General features: G+C 34.9%; 1 protein-coding gene across 3 annotated transcripts; it reads right to left on the bottom strand.

The window, feature by feature from the left end:
* Positions 1 to 29: 29 nt before the first annotated feature.
* On the bottom strand, positions 30 to 20353 carry LOC123880861 (4-aminobutyrate aminotransferase, mitochondrial). 3 transcript variants are annotated; one of them, XR_006799359.1, is made up of 10 exons: positions 19883 to 20198; positions 18175 to 18287; positions 17580 to 17747; positions 16450 to 16728; positions 15794 to 15954; positions 13846 to 13996; positions 12896 to 13053; positions 12267 to 12535; positions 11452 to 11925; positions 30 to 41 (listed from the first exon to the last, which is right to left on the bottom strand). XR_006799359.1 is itself a non-coding variant. In XM_045929215.1 (9 exons), the coding sequence occupies exons 1-9, from the start codon at positions 20283 to 20285 to the stop codon at positions 11807 to 11809; spliced, it is 1449 nt and encodes a 482-aa protein (XP_045785171.1). In that variant the 5' UTR covers positions 20286 to 20353; the 3' UTR covers positions 11237 to 11806. The 3 variants fall into 3 exon arrangements, 2 of the variants coding, with proteins under 2 accessions (XP_045785171.1, XP_045785170.1); XM_045929215.1 differs by lacking the exons at positions 30 to 41; positions 19883 to 20198 and adding an exon at positions 20255 to 20353 and having other exon boundaries at positions 11237 to 11925; XM_045929214.1 differs by lacking the exon at positions 30 to 41 and having other exon boundaries at positions 11237 to 11925.
* Between the last annotated feature and the right edge of the window lie 324 nt (positions 20354 to 20677).

The raw sequence follows: 20677 nt of genomic DNA, 5'->3' as shown, positions 1-20677 counted from the left end.
CTTGTCTGACCGAAAGGGGCAAAACAACAAAACAAATCACACTTACGTATGAACAGCTATGTTTCTTAATTTGCGCTCGCTACGACTGAGCGAAGCGAAAATTGTACGTCTATGCTTACAACTGATCACACAGCAATGGACCATAAATGGCTTTCTACACACCTTCAACACTTTTAAAACAGAAAACTAAATAAAAATTCGTAATATTCGCAATAAATTACTATCACAGAGGATTGTTGGGCACAGATCACAACTGTGCCCAACAAAAAAAGCTATACTGAAAATATAAATATATATAAAATCGCAGAGTATAACACTATGTATAGAAACTTATGACTACCCGCACATCATAAATCCAACTAAATCGTTCAACCAAATAATAATTGGACATAGATTGCATCAGAAACAAAATTCCCTTCCGATTACACACAATTAAAAAGTTGGCCTACTAAAACTAGCCAAGTGCGAGTAGGATCTGGTTCTTTTAGGGTTCCTAGGTGTATGAAATTCTGACAGATGTCATTTTAGACATTGGGTGGGTTTTTTGTATGAAAAACGGGGCTACCATCGGTTTTACCCCAAATTATCCTAAATCCCTGTCAACAAAGAAAACTATAAGCTATTCTTAATATTAGTGATTTTTTTTAAAGTGGAAATGCTTAAAAGGTTTGTTACAAGCATCCTACCTTGCTCTGACCTGATGATTTTTTTCTCCCATTACCTAATTGTTTCGACATTGATATTTAATAAAGTGTGTCACTTGAAACTGAAATAGTGCTCTATTAGTAAATAATTTAAAAAAAGCTTACGCTTTTATAAATTTAATCCTTAGAATGTAGGTATAGCCTATTTCTACCTTAATTTTTTACTATCATTTTCTGGGAACTATTTCATCTCTGGTAACATTAAAAAACTTTAGAATTCCACGGAATTAAAAATCAGACTATAGACATCGCAACTCACAACCGAGTGTGAAAGAAAACCCCAAGTCTTTGTTACTCATTTTATACTAAGGCCATACGAAACACATGTGCTCGAAATCAAAACTGACTACATTATTTATTTCGAGATTTTATTCTTTGCGTAAATCGCCTGGGCCAACAGTTCAGGTTTATAAATTTTAGCCTACGAAATAGAGACCCGCGGTTAGACAGACAGACAGATAGTCTAGTGACACAAATACGGCTCGGTTTTACCCTTTGTGTAGGTGCGGAACCCTTAAAACCATATAACTAATTATTATTCTCTTTGGTAAAAACTGGTCAAAACGGGTAACATTGGATTGGTGTAATGTTTAATGTTGGGGTAGTGGCTACTAGAGGTTTACCTATTACTAGGGAGTGTAGAGGTATCCAATATCTATACCTAGTTCTTGAACTACCAGTAGCTCGATTCCGTAAAACCTGCAATCAATACCCACATGATATCGGACGTTGGATATTGGCTACTGGTGTCCAATACCGATATCGGATCGGATAATGTGGAAACCCTCTATTCCGTTTATTCGTTAGTTTTAAATCTCACCATAACAACAATATCTAGCTTATTTCGTTTATATCCATCCTCTAGGCTCTAATACCCCATCCGCGGAATGAAGTTCGTAGGTATAAGTGCTCTTTCTGTTTTTGTACCTACGTTACAGAGAGCGCTATACTTCTAACTTCTTTCCGCGGATAGGGTATTGATTAGTGTACCTACTCGCAAACGTACATCACACTAATATTATAAAGGAGAAAGTTTGTACGTGTGTGTGTGTGTGTGTGTGTGTGTGTGTGTGTATGTTTGTTACTCCTTCACGCAAAAACTACTGGACGGATTGGGCTGAAATTTAGAATGGCAATAGATTATACCCTGGATTAGCACACAGGCTACTTTTCATCCCGGAAAATCAAAGAGTTCCCACGGGAATTTTAAAAAACCTACATCCACGCGAACGAAGTCGCGGGTATCAGCTAGTATAGAATAAAGTAATACGTGGTCCATCCACTCCAAACGGGATGGCTTTACGGAGTTTGAATATATATTTTTTACCCGGAATAGGTAGTTTTTTTTAAATCCGGAATGGATAGATAGCCAAACGTTTCCGAGTAGATATACTATACAAACTAGGAGTACGGTGGCTGTTTATGGTGGATAAACGGAATAAGCGCACAACCTAAAGTGATAAACATCACTATAAAGAATAGTCCACGATACGATAAGAATACAGTTATTTCCATTAACGGTAGCTAAATTTCGATTATTGGCTAAAGGCATCAAACGTTTAGAAACTTTGTATATTATCTACATAGTAGGTAGATATGCCTACACTGCTGTAGGTAGTCGTGTAGGTAGTTTCAAGTTTGGTATGACAGGTAGGTACACTGGTAATATATGGGTAATATGATGACTCCTCATCCGAGTTCAAATTGTTCATACGCCCACAGTTAGCTAGAGCCGTGCTAGAGCCAAACAACTTATGAGAAAGCGTGTTTACGCAAAAAGTTATAATTGGATTCACTATTAATAGAAAAATACACAAGTGTCCGTAATTATCTGCCCCAGCAATGTTCTTAATATATATCACGGATATTAACGTCACGACATAATTTGTTGCTCTCTTTTAGCGCTTAGATATACCAAATAGGTAGGTACTTACTGTAAGCTTGGCCCATCTTAATTATCTATAAACGTATAGAAGTTACTGATTAGATAGTTGGCGCCACTCAAATCATAACAAATCATAACATCATATTAGAAGGCGTCATTGATTGGCTGAAGTTGTTCAACATCTGATCGATAAACGTACTGTATATAAAATTCTTATAGTTTTTAGTTGATGAATTGTAGCATAATAAAGGATAATATTTGTAATCAATATATAAGATGAAAACATCTTTATTACTTAGATGATTTGTTAAACGAGCTTGATGATTTGTATATTAGTCACTAAGTTTATTCATTGTACAATTTGGATTGGCCGATAACGATAAGATAAAAAGGGGAGTGGCTAATAAACGTGGAGAGGTTACCTGTAAGAGTGGTTTTAAAACGACGACATTCGGAAATATACTAACGTAAGAGGAACAACATTTATTTGACACAAATGTAAAAGTTAATAAATTTAAATATGAAATAAAAGTATAATAATTTATCATAAAGATTGTGTTTGTGATTTCGTCAGACCTTACCCAAAAGGTCAGAAGTGGGATATCAAGAAAATATAATATTTTCTTGTCACGCTCACGACTCAGAGAAACAAGTGGAAATATACAGAGGAACGAGAAAGAAGTGGAGGTCTAGTAGACCACAGACATTTTGGAGCACAAGGCCAATATTTGGGCCTCAATATATCAAAGTACCTAGTCATGGCATCAAAGGATTTCTGGATAAACGGGTAGGATCTTTCCATGATTTTATTTTTATTGATAGCTATTAATGGTAATTTTTTTTTTTTTTATTTTTATTTGTGTGGGTTTTCGTTTTGTTTGTTCTACATTTAGTTATCATTTTGTTAAAAAGCTTTGCTCCGAGTTGGAATGGAAATTATATAACGTTATGATACCTAGAATTACCCACATGTTTATAATTCATCTTGTATATTGGTTATACAAATGCGATCGACCTTCAAATTGTGGTTTAAATAACATTGAGGTATTTAGAAGGCTTATTTTACAATGAAAAATGAAAAATGTTTATTTACAAAATACAGTCTTGTACAATTTTCCTGTTTCTGGTGGTACCCGCACTAGGTTATCCTGTATCGTGGGTACAATGGAATAGATAGTGAACATAGTGTTAAACAATATAAAAAGTGTGGTTTACTTAATGATGGGCGTTATTGTTACTTTTAAATAGTTTTCAGGATGTATCTACTATGTCCTGCCGGGGTTTTATTTCTCATTAAATGATTTCACAGGTGAATATCTCACGGAACGTGGTATTTCAATCTTCACACTTGTAATCGTGTGCCGAATTAGTTTGGTTAAGAGTTACGATAGGGATTTATTTTCACATACCTAGTGGTTTTGTTTTACGGAAGGTGAATTTCTGGATTTAGGTTCAATCGTTTGCTGCATTCATTGTATAGATAGATGTTTTCCTTTTTCTAGCACACAGTGACGCGATATTATCACACAGCACTCATTGGGCATCTTGAATGTTGTTTTGTGAAATTATTATTTTTTGTAAACCGCTTTGGGATAAGGTAGAAAAAGTTACATGAAATAGCTTTTCGTTTTACGCCTGCCAGTGAAATAATCCGCCTCTACTTGTAATGGTTACTGAGTGATTGGGGATATAAAATGTTAATTGATAAAAATGAAGGTGATCCGTTGTAATAAAGTAATAGTGACCAGGGTTAATAAATTGAGCATTTTGAGAAATATAAATCCTAAAATGGGTGTAAAAGTAGGTTTATCTTATCTGGTTATTCTTTAACTAAATTTAAAATTATGGTAGGTAGGTAGTCAGATAGTTTTAAATACGGGGTGCATAAATAAGTGTTTTTTTTTACAAAAGTGAGGAGAAATGTTTTCATTTATCTATTTTTACCACTTGAAACGCGTAATGTTTGAGTTTCAAACATAACTTTGCTGATAACAGCTCACCATGAACAACCCATGGCCGGCCCACTACTGAGCAACAAGTGTCTCCTCACAGAATGAGAAGGGTTTAGGCCGTAGTCTACCACGCTAGATAACAGCTAATTTACTTTTAATACTGGCACAATAATTTGAGTACTACGAGTAGTAGGTAGGTATAGTATATGGGCAGCGGGGTTTTTTTTTTACCTGTATTCACGCAATTAACTGTGTACTGCCGCATTTAAATGCAATATGATTTTGTTTTTATTGGAATAACATCGCTTGGCGGGTTAAATTCCTGGCAAATGTTCTATTAAAATTAGAGTAAGTTTTTTTTTAATGGTAATATACCTACAGTACTGCCCTTAGGGCAGGGCGCGATAATAAGTACCTACTACCAAAATACTATTTTCTTTGTTGTACGCAAGAAATTTTAGGCAAATATCTTTGCACTACGCTCGCGTTTGTGGCATGACATTATCCCAGAAATATATTTTAAAAAAAAATTCACGCTCGCTTGACTCGCTTCGCGATAGTTCAGTTTCGATATGCATTTAGTTAACAAAACTCTCAGGAAACCACGTTTGTTGTGCTCTCGAAATTGATCAGTCTATTTGATAAAATCGAAATGCGGTGCCTTATAAATTTCGCTTAGGAGCGCCGGTAGTATCTCATGATAATAATATGAATATTGATCATAATTTTTTTTTTAGGATGATTAAGCATTGAAGGGTTTTCGGCTGGTCTGGCATTTCGCCTGATTTTATGTTTTTGCTTATTTAGCGCGTTCAGGAAAGCTTTGACAACGTTTTATAACATGAGTATATATTTTTTTTTGTTTTAGTTACCCAAACAGAAAAAAAAAAGCATTAAAGATGTGGGACCGAGGGATAAATCTAGTTTGATTTTTGGTTGGATTATGAAGTTGTAGTTAGGGTATTTAAAATAGAAAGATTTCAATTGTAGGAAATGATGTAAAACATGTTGAGGATAAGTTGTGTAATAAAGTCGATAATTCACTTGTTGGATGTCACGCGATCTATTGCGAGGAGGAATCTTTTTCTTGTCTCTGTTTTTATAAATACGGTGTTCTGACGGGTTTTTATTTACGTCTCGGATTATTGAATACTTTCGGTGTTTGATTGGACGGTTAGAGGTTGCAAAAGCAATCGCCCTCTAATTAAATCATTTATTTAGGCATTAGTTCAATTTGGATTAAATCTCGCGAAAAGCCACGGTGGCTGTCTCTCGCGCGTCTTGGAAAGACATTCCTAATGCCTGTTTTTCTGAGGGAGGGATGCATTATCAAGTGAGATGAGCTGCAATGTTTGCGGCTGATTATTTTGGAAAATTTGCAATCGTGGCAAGTGGAGTAAAGTTTGACTAAACGATTTAATGAACTAAGTATATAATGGATTTGGTGAATGGTTATGTTATATAACATTTTGATAAATGGATGAATTTGAAGAGTGTATGTATGTGGTTGATGCACATTTGTTTCATATTTTTACTTAAGTTATAAAGTATTACATTTGGTGAGTAGTTATTTATATTTGGTAGGGTAGGTTTGATAAACAGGTAGTTATCTTGATTAATAAGTGAGTTATCATTTTATAAATGCGTACTTTAATGTTTGATGGACTGGTATACTTGATAAATGTGCATATTTTCATACTTCAAAGACAAGTTGTACCTATTAGTTTCTTCAAGCTTTTAGTTGCTGATAATTATATTAACATTCTTTAGAGCGCATGTCCTATGGACGAAATCGTTTATACATACTTTCACTGTTTGAAATGTTACAATCATAAAGATATAGTTATGACTAGAGGAGGTCATAGCTTGTTGCCGCTCTTGTACATCCATGTGTCAACTAGGTATTGTTATCTCAGTATTTTTCAGGGAACCTCCGTTCGGGTGAAAGCGATAGCTGTTGGATAAATGCTTGTTGGGTTATCAGAAGACCGTGTAGTCTTCGATGAGGTTACTTGTAAATATTATAGCGAAATAGTAAGTTTAAAAATAGAATGAGGCTAAACTAAAAAAATGAGACAAAGATAAAAATAATAACTTAAAGCATTGAAACAGCATAAAGTGAAATAGTAACTTACAAACTATACATACATATTTACGAATTATGTAGATAGATATAGTATTACTGGATTACGTATATCAAATAAGAATACTGTCAGCTCATGTTTTGTTTTCGGCGTGGTAATTTTACGCTTAAAACTCATAAGAGATATCATGAGGTTCGCTTTCTGTAAAAGTTATTAGCTTTAACAGTTAATTGATTTATTACATTATTTATTTATTATACACTCAACAAGTAAAAGTATTTTGTTTTGACAAAATCCAAAGAAGTACCTATTGGATTAATAAGGCAAGGTACGAAGCATTGGCTGGATTTTACAACATTTAAAGTTTCCTGTTCATTTTTATCATTGAGTTAATTTGAGGCGGAAGGATCCTCTTGAAAATTTTTAAGATTAAGTTATTAGTAAGAAAGTATATTTTGCTTAGGTTAGTTTAAAATGTACAGCCGGTAATTTAAAAAAAAATATATATATTTAATTTTACATAATAGGTGAAGCTGGTTGATGCACCAAAAATCGAATTATCATAGGAATTTAATTAAGCTAACATTTTTATTTATTATCAACTTCAAATATACAGTAGCAAACTGATTAGTTGGAATACATGCAGTGATTGGAATATTTAAGTTCCGATAGAAGAATCTATATCGTGGCTTGTTCCTTTATGGACAAGAATATTTTTTTTGACTCGTGGGACCACTTACACAAAATATCAACGTTCGGTTTGGAGGTCTTCCATGGCTATTCCTACAGTTCCATGACGTATTGAAGAGGTTAACACTTTGTCGCTCATCACATCAACCAGCACGGCATTTGGGTATGATGGATGGATGTAGATAGGTACACATTTGATGGGGGGGGGGTTTAGTGGTTTGTATCAATAGGAACCAGGGGTTGAATGAGGAAGGCTGAGGACAGTACGTGTGGTGCTTACTAGGGAAGGTTTATGTTCAACAGTGACCTTATGATGATGACGATGTAGATGACGATGATGATGATGATGGACGTACGAGGATGAATCTTTTACGAAACGAATAAAGGGAAATCGAACAGATGCGGGTCATTACGGTTAACATATAAAATAATGTATAAGGTACCTACTTTCTTCTAATCTTTATGATCGATCAGCTTGTGATAGAGATTTTGATGTCGTAGAGAATAGAGATGTATCGAACGGAATATTTATTTCATTTTTTTCCTGCTATTATGTTGATATCGCTTTTCTCTATGAAAAGGAATTAATGATAAACTAATAGGTATCATTCGGCGGCGAGTCGCGACTGTGTCGTTCCCAGGGTCGAATTTGGTAGTTCTGCTTATGTTACTCGAAACGACAAAGTACGCCATATGGTGCATATTATGGCTAAAATAAAATATATAAGTATCATGTGAAATTATAAATCAAAGATTCTTTTTGCATGTAGATATTATATGGTTAAGAGGCACAAGTGACGCAACTACTGTACCCTGGCGTTTGTTTAACATTGTCCATTAGTACTTCAGAATGTGGATTTTGCTAGAAAAAAAAACAATAGGTAATTGTAAGAAATATGGGAAGCGTAATCTGCATTAAAAGAAAAAGTTTGAATTGGAAGCAACCAGGCATAGGATTTTCATACATCCGTAATCACGTTCCTTTCAACTCTCTATCTATCACGGTTCACGATACGCCGTTCGCGGTTCGGGCCGTGACGCACGTGCAGACGGACAGACGGACGGAGAGCAGAGGTTTAGAAAATAGGGTCTCGTAGGCACCCTTCGAGGGGTACGGAACTGGAGAAAACTAAATTATAATAATGATAATAGGTTTTCTAGGTTACCAAGTAAAATTACTTCTCTTAGGTCGGATTGTATTATGATGGATGCTTATGAAACAAAATTAAATGAACGGTCTACTCAAAGTGTTTTATGTTTGCAGGATCCAAGGATGTTGGAAATGAACAAATGAGGGAAAGGATGACCCAAAACTAGGTATGGGTCAGGGACACAAAGTCCCAAGGAAGGAAAGGATGGAAAAGCCCCGAGGTTACGGGCTATGGACAAAAAGTCCTATAGGAGGAAGGAGGTGGACCCTAGGATAAGGGTCATTAAAAATTTGGATCTGGAGGGAAAAGACCCTAGGATAAGGGTCATTAAAAATTTGGATCTGGAGGGAAATAAGGACAATCATATATGTATCCCGGTAGAAGAGAGACGCGCCAAGGCTCGGAATCCGCGATTTTCCAATAAGAAGGGAAGAAGAAAATATGTGCGTAAAACTATTGCGTTGAAAGTGTATGAAAATGTTTTGTGATTTAAATCGAGAACTGGCGGCGATTAACTTTAAGTTTAGAGAGTTTATTTTATCAAAAGGACAAGAAGTTCACTTACACATATTCATATTAAGAATCGCTCCCGATTCTAAATATAAATATAGAAGAAAACATAATCTTTAAAGGTATGGTGACTATACAATAATATAAAAAGTCAAAACACGTTATATTCGTTAACAAACTATACCTACATCTAGCTAAGATATCTATGGTGTTTGACACTGTTTGATTAAACTTTAAACTTTGTAAAAGATTTTTCCTCCAGTATGAGTTTCGGCAAGTACATTATGTAGTAGAGCTAGGTAGTTTACATACCATAATTAGTCCTAGCTTTATGTAATTGTAGCATAATAGGTATGTTCGTTTTGTGTACCATATTTATGAGATTTAGCTTTAAAGTGATGCGTGTATGTACGGACTTTAATAGTATTTTCCTAACAAATAGACATATTTTGAATTTGTATAATTGACTTATATAATATAGTTCATCAGTTTTCTTATATAATTCTTTAGTGGGAAGGAGAGTCTAGTTGGAACAGAACTTTTAACAATTTATTTTGAGATACTTGAAACCCTTTAAAGTAGTTTTTAGTAATTAGTTTTACATGCTCATCCCCAAATCTCTATTGAGTGTTCCTGTAAAATATTGGCTTGTGAGTTATAATTGATACTTCGGACTTTATGCATGTACCTACCTTCTTTGATTAAATGGAGGCCTCCTTTAGTTGCTACTGGTCTCGCAATTTTTGATATCTTTATGATTTTTGAAAAATTATTTATAAATTTAGAGTGTCTGCATCTTTTTATTTTAATATTAGCGGAAGAGAACAGAAAAATGAATTTTAGATTAAAGGCTAAATTTGAGTGCTACTGTAGACTGGCAGGTAAAGTTGCGAGGGTAAATAGTTTGGAATTGAATTGAGTTTATCTGCTATTTTCTAATTATATCGGATGGAAAGGGTTGCTGCGAGTGCTCTAAAATTAAGTTGCAATCATAATCAATACCAATGTATCAATAAAACTGTATATTCCTTCTAGTTAAGGTTAGCAAGAATATTAATTTAATTAATTACTATCTTAATTTTTTTTTGTTTTGTTGAACTAAGTCTTTGTCATTTTGGTTGTGAAGTTTACATGTTACTTAAGTTTTAATTTTTTTTTTAAAAGCGATGAGACTCGCTTAAAACAGGATGGCCGAGCTGTAAGCTTGGCCCATCTTAATTATCTATAAACGTATAGAAGTTACTGATTAGATAGTTGGCGCCACTCAAATCATAACAAATCATAACATCATATTAGAAGGCGTCATTGATTGGCTGAAGTTGTTCAACATCTGATCGATAAACGTACTGTATATAAAATTCTTATAGTTTTTAGTTGATGAATTGTAGCATAATAAAGGATAATATTTGTAATCAATATATAAGATGAAAACATCTTTATTACTTAGATGATTTGTTAAACGAGCTTGATGATTTGTATATTAGTCACTAAGTTTATTCATTGTACAATTTGGATTGGCCGATAACGATAAGATAAAAAGGGGAGTGGCTAATAAACGTGGAGAGGTTACCTGTAAGAGTGGTTTTAAAACGACGACATTCGGAAATATACTAACGTAAGAGGAACAACATTTATTTGACACAAATGTAAAAGTTAATAAATTTAAATATGAAATAAAAGTATAATAATTTATCATAAAGATTGTGTTTGTGATTTCGTCAGACCTTACCCAAAATTACATTAAAGTTTCTGTAACTTTATTCAGTCGATGTCAAGTGAACAGCCTCTAAAAAGATTCCGACGAGTTGAGAACCTCCCTATTTTATTGAATTCGGTTAACAATAATACCTAAATGAACACCTGGTCTGCCACATCTCGTTAAAACATATAAATTATATGCCCCTGACTTTATCCGCATGGATTTAGGTATTTGAAAAATCCGATGGGAACTTTTGATTTTCCGGGATCAAAAGTAGCTTGTCTCAGGAAAGCTATCTCTGTAACAAACGTCACAATAGGTTTATAAGCCGATGGGCCTTTTAATTTCAATTTCAGCTTAACAGATGGGCTGTGGAAAATTTGCAAACGACAAACAGACACACTTTTCATTTATATTAATATCGAAGTATGGATAAACGTGATGCAAGCACAAGGTTTAAGTTAGAGCATGCAGCCATCAGCTTTTATTTTAGTAGAACGTTTTCAGGAATGATTTTGTGGAGTTAGGACTATCTTCTAATACAAAATAAAACCAGAACCATACATTTAATATGTAAAAGCGTGTCTTTATTGAATAGCATATAGAGTAAAGTATTATTCTAATTATTTTAACATTAATTGCTATTATTACTATTGGAAGACTGATTTGAGGCATGCGATTTATATTATTATCACATAGGAAAATACCTCATTATTACACAATTCTAAAAAAGAACTTAAATAATTGTATAATAAATGCTGTTATAGTAAATAAACATTTACAACCTAAATGGCTTACTGGATATGGCACTTGAAAAATAAAAAAAAATTGTAATAAAATTAAATCTTAAGTGCTATAATACTGTATATCACAACAAAATGTAAATAACCACATTGTAATGAGCATCTTGTGCGGATAAACAGGTATACCTAACTATTTATTTTTTCAAACTAGGCAAATTCAATTTTAATACTTCAAAATACTTTTTGGTTACCAATTACTAATCATAATATCACAAACAATTCTTATAATATCTAGGTAAAGACTTATGGTAAATTGTCCTAGATTTTTGCGACCAAGCGTTTGTGGTGTACTACAAGTGAACGTACATTATATACATATTACATATACTTATATGCCTTTTAAAGTTTTCCGTAGAATGTCTAGATATATTGCAGCATGCTTAGGCGCGAACACTAAGGCCGGTCTGAGGCGAACACTGTCCTCTCCACAAGCTCCGCCCAAGACACCTGAAAATATCAAACGAGAATGGTACTGCATGTTATTTTCAGCACTAAGTATAAATAATGGTTTCTCCATTTATTTCTATACATATAATGATCCTTTTTTTGTTCTCGTGAGGAAAATCCGTCATGGATACCACCGACCACGGGGGAGCACAGTGGTTATGTCGGACTCCAACCGACTAAAAATATAAGGATCCTGCCTCAAGGCATAGTGACTGTATTCGAGATTCGGGGTGTTATAATACGTCTACATTTTGAGAGCAGTCAGCGATCAAAAATTTAAACTCGAGCAAGCTAAGCCTTCATCATTTTTTGACGCTTTTGTCGGTCGAGAATCCACTCACCATTTTTCTTTAAATCCGCAACAATTCTGTCCCTGCATTCCGTACTGGTAGAGTTAAATGCTAAGAATGTGCCACGTCCACGCACGCTGTTGATCACATGAGGAAATTCGTTCTCCAACTTGTGCAAACCGTCCTTGAGGATTTTCCCAGTTTCATTAACCAAGGAAAGTAGATTTTCATTCTTAATTACTTCCAATACTTTTTCCAACAAAATTAATTTGCCTGGGTCTCCCATCCACGTGTTGAATACCCTGTATGGGTGCGCGGGCCTGAAAAGATTATCGTTTTACGTACTTTACAAACACATAGACATACTATACGAGATGTGATAGTTGTAATTTTTTGCTGCTGAGAAGAACCAGCAAGAAACTCGGCGATTGCTCTTTTCAAATATAATTACCTAGATAACTATTACCTAGTTTTTTTTCTTCACTAAGCATTTGACTAATAAGTAATAACAAATTAAGAACTTGGATGAATGGATTAAATGGATTTTGATCCATTGAAAATATATTGAATCAACAAAACACGTATTTTTCCATTTAACAGGTCACAATATGAATATTCTTAGTTTAAACAATCACAATATTATCTCGTCCCCTACCCTAAAAAGCGGAGACTTCACTTACTTTTTCTCGATTTTGAAATAAAAGCCGCCAGTCAACATCTTCTTGCTGAAGGTGACGATGTCGGGCGGCGCGCGCAGGCCGAAGTGCTCGTGGCACCACATGCGGCCCGTGGGCCCGCCGCCCGTCTGCACCTCGTCCACGATCAGCGCCGCGCCACTCTGACGACATGGTTATTGGGGCTGATATAATTCCGAACAATCGATACCTACTTCCATTTATCTACTAACTATCCAATGCCCGCAACTTCATCAGGGAACTCCTATTTTCCGGGATAATAAGTTGCCTATGTAAATTTTTGGGATGCAAGCTACCTCTGTAGAATTATATAATATAAATCAGCTAAACGGATGAACCTTTAAGAATCCCATGGGAACTCTTTGATTTTCCGGGATAAAAAGTAGCCTAAGCTAACTGTGTACGAAATTTTATAAAAAATCGGTTAAACTGTTGGGCTGTGAAATGATAGCAGACGGACAGCAATTTTGAGCAATTCACTCTTATAAAAAATCAGCTAAATCAGAGACTCGCGAACTGAACGTTCCGTACCTTGAAAGTTATTCGAGCGCCTCAATAACAATTATAATGTCTAGATGACGCTATAAATTACACAACAAGTAAGATTGATAGATCGTCGCGCCCAAAAAATTATTGGTGATCAATCACTAACGAAGGCAAATCTGCTCAGCTTGGAGTACCGACGCGATGTCGCCAATTTATCGGTCTGTTATCGGTTATACCTACTTTGAGTAGTGTGTGCTCTGAAACATCACAATCTTGTTCTTTCAGCATTCTATCAACCCCAAGAAGCCATGAACGTTGGCATCCTTATGTGTTCGACACCCATTCTACTCAAACAAAACGATTTTACTCAAGGTTTCTGATACGGTGGAGTGAGGAATGCCCTTCCAGCACATAGGTAGCCAGTAGCCACATCATGACTCGATACTTACATTTTGACAAATCTGTTGGAGTTTTTGGAAAAATTCAGGTGACGCTTCATGGTCGCCGCCTTCCGATTGAATAGGTTCCACGACAACTCCGGCGACTGGACATCCTTTCTTTTTATACTTCTCTATCACATCAGCTACTTGCTCCAGACATCTACAACAACAAACTCAATATGGAGATATAAGGTACGAGTGGACAAATAATTTCTCGTCATTGGTAAGTACCTAGTAGTATTTAAGGCCTAACGGATTAAGTGGTCGAAGTCGCTCACAGGGCGATCTCCGAGAGAGATGCGGGTTCAAATCCTGCCTGATATTTCTCAATGGAACTCCAATACAAGAATACACTAATATACCTAATGTTTGTTACACGCCTAGTACCTTAGTAGAGTACTTATATACGAGGCCACGACTGGGGGACCGAGTCGCTTTATTGGTTAACAAGAGTGATTTAATCCACAACAGTGACCCATTTGACTGGTGTAACAAAATACGAGATGATTTCTTTTATGTTAGGCAAGTTGCGGGTGGTACAACAGTTTAATGCTACAGGGCGTAAGAAAGAAAGAGAAAACCTTTATTTCGTAAATTGTGCCACACATCACATGTAAGAGTAGGTAAGTAAGGTAGGTAGGTATTTGTTAGTTTGTACGCATAGATGAGGGGGGGGGGGAGGGGGGGGGGGGGGAATCTCCGGAAATAATGACCCAATTCTTAAAATTCTTTCACTGATAAGCCACATTATCCCCGAGTCACGGGGCTATAGACTATGTAGGTATTATCATGCGGATGAAATCGCGGGTAAAAGCTAGTACCCAGTGAAGAAAAGTAATTAGTATATGATAGGCGATAGGCTATCAAATAATTAAGATTCCAATAGTGCGACAACAGTAGGTACTTATCATCATTTGGTATTTAAGTAATTAGGTAGATACTAACGTACATTATAGCTACGAACCTACCTAAATCCTAATACCGGGCAATGTTACCTGTTACTAGGCACTACGATACGATATACCTAAATGATAGCCAATATTAATATTGAATCGCATTATTCACATCTCCTCTAAATAAAACAAATATTTTCATATAATAACCTTCGAACGTTTGTTCAATGCAGGTAATATATTATGATTTATGACATGCAGAAAGGACAACCATTGTTATCTACTGATATACCTATGTACATATACTATTTATTATTGTCATTTAGTATTTACTTCACTGAGCATAACGGAAGCTTAACAGAATATAAAGATAATATATAACATGGTTTATATAAATATTCTTACAATATACCTGCATGCAATATTATTCCAACATAAACAAAATATTTTAAACATTTGCAATCGAAGATTATGTAATTATGATAAAAAAGCATGGATTTGACTCGCTCCAGCAATGCGCGGGGCTGCAATTGCTTGTATAGTATGGAATATTATTGTAAATTGAAGAATTCAAAAGAGCAACCGCCGAGTTTCTTGCTGGTTCTTCTCGGTAGGAACGCCATTCCGAACCAGTGGTAAATTATTTTGACGATTCGAAAGCACTTGTAAAAGTCTACTTGAATAAAAATCTATTCTATTCTTTAAAATTGATTTTGTGTTTACTTTAACTTTACTCATTTTTTAACAAAACACACATTTGAAAGTATTGTTAAATAAAGTCTGCTTCAAAGCCGTCAGTTTTGCAATTTGTTGTTTTTACAAATTTTAAGTTAGTAAGTTCAAAGTTGCCCCGAAAAAGCTAAAAATAAGAGATATTTTAAATATCACACCTTTCAAAAGAACCATAATTTCCTCTGCAATATAATTATTGGCTTACCTAATTTTAGAAGTAGAACAACAAACAATCAAAAATTAAATTTCTATTATAATAAAATAATAGGCGTACTTAATACGTTTGTATGGAGAAGCACGTATGAAGTGTAACCTTTTAGTTCATAGCTTACTTGTTATCTTCCTCCTGATTTTCCGATTTAAATTGGTTGAGCGGATATTTGTATCTGGGGAACGGGGCGACTGGCCAATCAAAGGCGGGACAGTCCAGCTTGTGTATTGGTTTCGATCTCGTAGTGGACAAGGCACCGAATGTACGACCGTGAAAACTACCCTGAAAATAATGAAAATAAGTACCCTAACATTTTTCTATGTAGGTACGCGCTTGAATAAAATCACACCAAATAGTAAGTGATGATGCAGCCTAAAGTAGAGCCTACCTAGAAGGTACCTATTCACTCTTCTTTTCAAGGTCCCAATATTTTAGCTGGCGGGGAAAACTGAAGCCGTATTAAGGCATTTGTTTATATTGTAACAAAAAGTTTTTAAAATGAAAACTTTAGACGCGTTGGGCGATTTTTTAAAAACTTCAAGGTCGCGTCACCGATTTGTTAATGTGTAATGCTCGAAGTGCTGATGGATGTAAAAATTAAACTCATGTTAATGTATACCTAATGCCTTTTAGGTATACATTAACATTTACAATTACGAAATTTTGATTGTATGTAATATGAAAATTCAGAAAAACCACTATGATTTTTCATAGTTTCACTTCTGTCGGCATTCCTCACTGACTGCCATTTTTTTCAATACAAATAGGGCAAATTACCTTAAAAGATAAAATGGACAAGTTGGGAGAGCCAGGTGGCTGATTAGCCATACAAGACGCCATCTCCTCGGGCGTAAAGTCAGCCTTTTCTCCCCGTTCCTTAAAACGGTACCACATGAATACATTTTTGTATGCATTTTCGTTGGAACAGGAGCCACACATCATTGTCGTAACGGCGTCAAGGCCCCGAGGCGCGACTCCCATTAAGACATCTCTTAGTTTTTGAGGCCAATCCACTGCCGGAAACACGCCGAGAGCAGGACGATTGACGAGCGATCTCTGGTGAACAAAATAAACTGTATATTATTTTATCCGGTTGTAATTAGTTTCAGAAGGGAATAAAGCTAAATAATATACCCGTTATCGGTACAGCGGTGAGAGCCTAGTGGTCAGCAAGCCGGCCTTCTTTTCGGAAGGTTGGAGGTTGGAGATCCCGGGCATGCCCCTTTCCGGAAGTATGTGAAAAACTCGTGAGGAAACCTCCATGCCTGACAGTTCACCATAATGTTCTCAAAGTCTGCCGTTACGCACTTGGCCAGCATGGCGAACTATGGACCCTTCTCATTCCGAGAGGAAACCTGTGCTCAGTAGTGGGCCAGTGAAGGGTTGATCTTGATGGGTACAGATGAGTATTTTTGGGTTCTGTACCTCAAAAGGAAAAACGGGACCCTTATAGGATCACTTTGTTGTCTGCCTGTGACTGTTCATCTGTCGTGTCTGTCAATAGCACCTATATAGGGTACTTCCCGTAGACCTAGAATCATGAAATTTGACAGGTAGGAAAATATAGCACAAGTAAAAGCAAAAATCCGAAAATCGTGAATTCGTAGTTACATCATAAAAAATAAAAATTAAAATGTGTTCATGAACAAATAATTAGTATTTTAAGTAAGATATTTAGAAGAACCCTTTCATATTATGATATGATACCCCAAGTGGGGTATCATAATATAATATGAAAGGGTTTTATCTGTAGGTACATTCTAAAACAGATTTTTATTTATTTTTATACAAAATAATTTTTCATTTATCGTGCAAAATGTCGGAAAAAATGCCCGAGTAGTACGGAACCCACAGTACACGAGTCTGACTCGTTCTGGCCGGTTTTTATTGAAATTAATTTCACTTACAAGATTGTGTTTATCTTCAAAAGCTTTCAACAACGCTGGATGATTGTATCCGATTGGTATCGATGATATTTGCGTGAATGAGTCCAAAAATGTGTTTCCGTCCGCATCAACAAAATAATTGCCGATGCATTTGTCGTAATCAGCAAACAACTGAACCGAACCTGCTTGCTGTAACCATCAAGATATAAGTATCTAATGAGGTGCCTGAACATCACATTAATATTATCAAGACGATAGTTTGTGTGTATGTGTGTATGTTTGTTACTCCTTCACACAAAAACTACTAGACGGATTTGGCTGAAATTTAGAATAGAAATATAATACATATGTAGGTATATGAAATTTCGGTATATTATGTACCAATAATGTATTTAAGCAACAAATACTGAAAACAACGATTTATACAATAGTTTGTAAGCTGTGACCAAAAACAAACATTTTTAAATCTAAAGTATATGTAAATAAAAACGCGCGTCTGCAGCGCTACACCCGCGCTGCGGGCGCGCATCCGTTCTTCGATCGAAATCATATATTATGGATTAACCGCACTGCCTACGCGCGCAAACTTTACGGGCGAAGCCGCCTTAATACCTACCTGTAAACATGACAGTTCCTGAAGTAATGCTCTTGTTTTTGGCCCAGGGACAGAGGTTTTTATTTCTGGTTTACATGGCTCTGCTTGTCCTACTGTTGAAAAGCCTTTTAAATCTGAAATTAATACTCACTTAGTACCTACTTAGTTACCGCTTTCTATTTTATTCCATAAAATATATTTCACTTCACCACGTTTACCATAAATTAATCAAAATATACCTACTAAGACTAAAAAATAATACTCAACATAAAAATATGTAATTAAGTATAAAAAATGATTAATCTAGCGAAGAATAGGTGATATGAGGAATATAAATAATAATTAACAATAAATAAATAGAACAATTTGAGGACAAATAAATAGTTTCGATTTTGTAATATACAGTGGTGTACAGTGTACTGTTCAGTATCAGAGGGGAGAGTCCCATGATAATATATCAGTAAAAGAATTAGTATATGTAATAGGAAGAAGAGTATGTAAAAACTATAGATCATTTTTAATATTATGAGAAAAAAGTGTGTTATCATAAGTAAATACTAAAATGTTTAATTCAAATTAAGAGTAGGTATTTGCAAATGTGTATCCATTACCTGACCTAAACAATGAGCTTTAAACCTTGCTCATTCCGAGAGGAAACCCTGTGCTAGTTGTGAGCCAGCTATGGGTTGATGATGAGATGATAATGCACCATATATTAGGGAACTAAAGGCCTAATATTAATATCTTAACTTATATTATATTATAAAATAATCATAACATTTACTGAAATAAAACTTTAAAAATTGAATTATTAACGCAGTTTTTAAAAATAAGCCTTTATTTATTATCAGAAGTAAAATGTCACGATTATTATTCAGACCTTAACAATACAATATACATAAGGGATTGTAGGGATAGTTCTTTTACTGCATCATTCTTTCAACTGTGATGATAGTGGCCCTCCTTTCATAACATTTTTATAATGATGTTTCCTTCAGCTTTCACTGTTTTGAGTTGCATGAATAGCATCAAAGTCATATTAGGGTTCATTTGATAGCTTGTGATCTCTGAACTTCTCTACAGCATAGTGGTATTGTGGAATTTTACTATGAATTGAATTCTGTACACAGGAAGTTGTTTTGGAAAACTACACTCTAAACTGGTTGTCTCTTGGTTGTTTTATTTTTTTATTTTACTGACTTCAGCTAAAGTTACACTCTATGAGAAATATATTTATTTAGTATGATTGTACAGGAAAGAATTAATTTAATACTGTAGGTAAGTTAATATTGTAAATACCTATATCAATATCACTGCCTAAGGGTATGTTTTGTAAATTTTAATTTATAATTTTATTAAATCAATAAGTATGTTACATAGGCATAATAAATTATATATAAAAATTGTAATTGTAAAAATTGTAAAAAACAATATAAAAATATTTTATATCAATCAATCAATTCAATCAATCAATCAATTTTCAATTCAATCAACAAATCAATTTTTATATCAATATTTCAATCAATTAAATTTTCCACAATGTACCTACAAGTTAATTACAGGAATAGGAAAATATTAAGGATCAGTAGTTAGGTAAGTAGTTATAAATATGTCAGCACTTATTTAAAACCTTTTGAAGCATTAATAAAGGGTAGCATTTCATGTTTTAGTCTACCCTTCTAACATATGATTGACAGTAAAAATAATAAATAAAATAAAAAGAACTTACGTCTTTCAGCTTGGCATTTTAAGCTATTAGTAACAGGCTTTCTAAAAACACGCAACATTTCTAAAAGCACCTAAAACAGCTCGTTAACTAAAGTCTAAATTCAGGTTGCAGTTTTCGCTTGATGCCTTGCCTTTGTAATTTACTTTTTAATACTCTTTGCGCACTCTCAGTACACGAATCGAATCACGTTCACTAGTCACGAACTCACGACCGCAACTCACAAGTGTAGGTACTGTGAAATAATTGTAATTCGCAGTGCGAATTGTGATATTTTCGCTCTTGAAAATGATGGCCTTGCCTTAGTACCATGCCTTGCTTGTATCAGTAATCTGAATTCGGTGTTATTACAAAAAAGTAAAATATATATAAAACTTTTAATTCGCTGTTTGATTAGCGTAAGCATCAATAATTTTGTTTTAATCAGCCAAAATTATTATGGTAATGATTGACAACACTTTGAATTCGGCGGTAAATGCTTGGACTGCTGCTATTAGACGTTTGTCATTGTTTAGGTCATTGTATGTTATGGTATGTTGGCACTTCAGCACCACTTCCTGTGAGAGAGACCACGAATACCTCAAAGATAATCTATGTCATGGGGCCATGGAGTCTTAGTGCAAAGAAATTTTTACGAGACATTTCACCGCGTTTAATAGCCTCATCGGGTGACAGAAGGGCTGGCTCATTTTTTGCGCAACGGATCAGCCTGGCTGTCCAACGCGGAAATGCAGCCAGTATTCTTGGCACCATTCCACGCGGGCATGATTTAAGTATAGTAATTAGATAAGGCTAGCT

The sequence above is a fragment of the Maniola jurtina genome, chromosome 3 (genome assembly GCF_905333055.1).
Source record: "Maniola jurtina chromosome 3, ilManJurt1.1, whole genome shotgun sequence".
NCBI classification, from domain to species: domain Eukaryota; kingdom Metazoa; phylum Arthropoda; class Insecta; order Lepidoptera; family Nymphalidae; genus Maniola; species Maniola jurtina.
Note: the sequence above shows the minus strand (reverse complement) of the source record. Positions and strands in the feature narration are given on the sequence as shown.

Coding starts and splice junctions, on each gene's coding strand:
- LOC123880861 (XM_045929214.1), bottom strand. CDS start 19,940: ATGTTGCGTGTTTTTAGAAAGCCTGTTACTAATAGCTTAAAATGCCAA. Junction 13,054..13,845: donor TCCAACAGATTTGTCAAAAT/GTAAGTATCGAG, acceptor CCATGTCGTCAG/AGTGGCGCGGCGCTGATCGT. Junction 11,926..12,266: donor TGCGGATTTAAAGAAAAATG/GTGAGTGGATTC, acceptor TGATATTTTCAG/GTGTCTTGGGCGGAGCTTGT.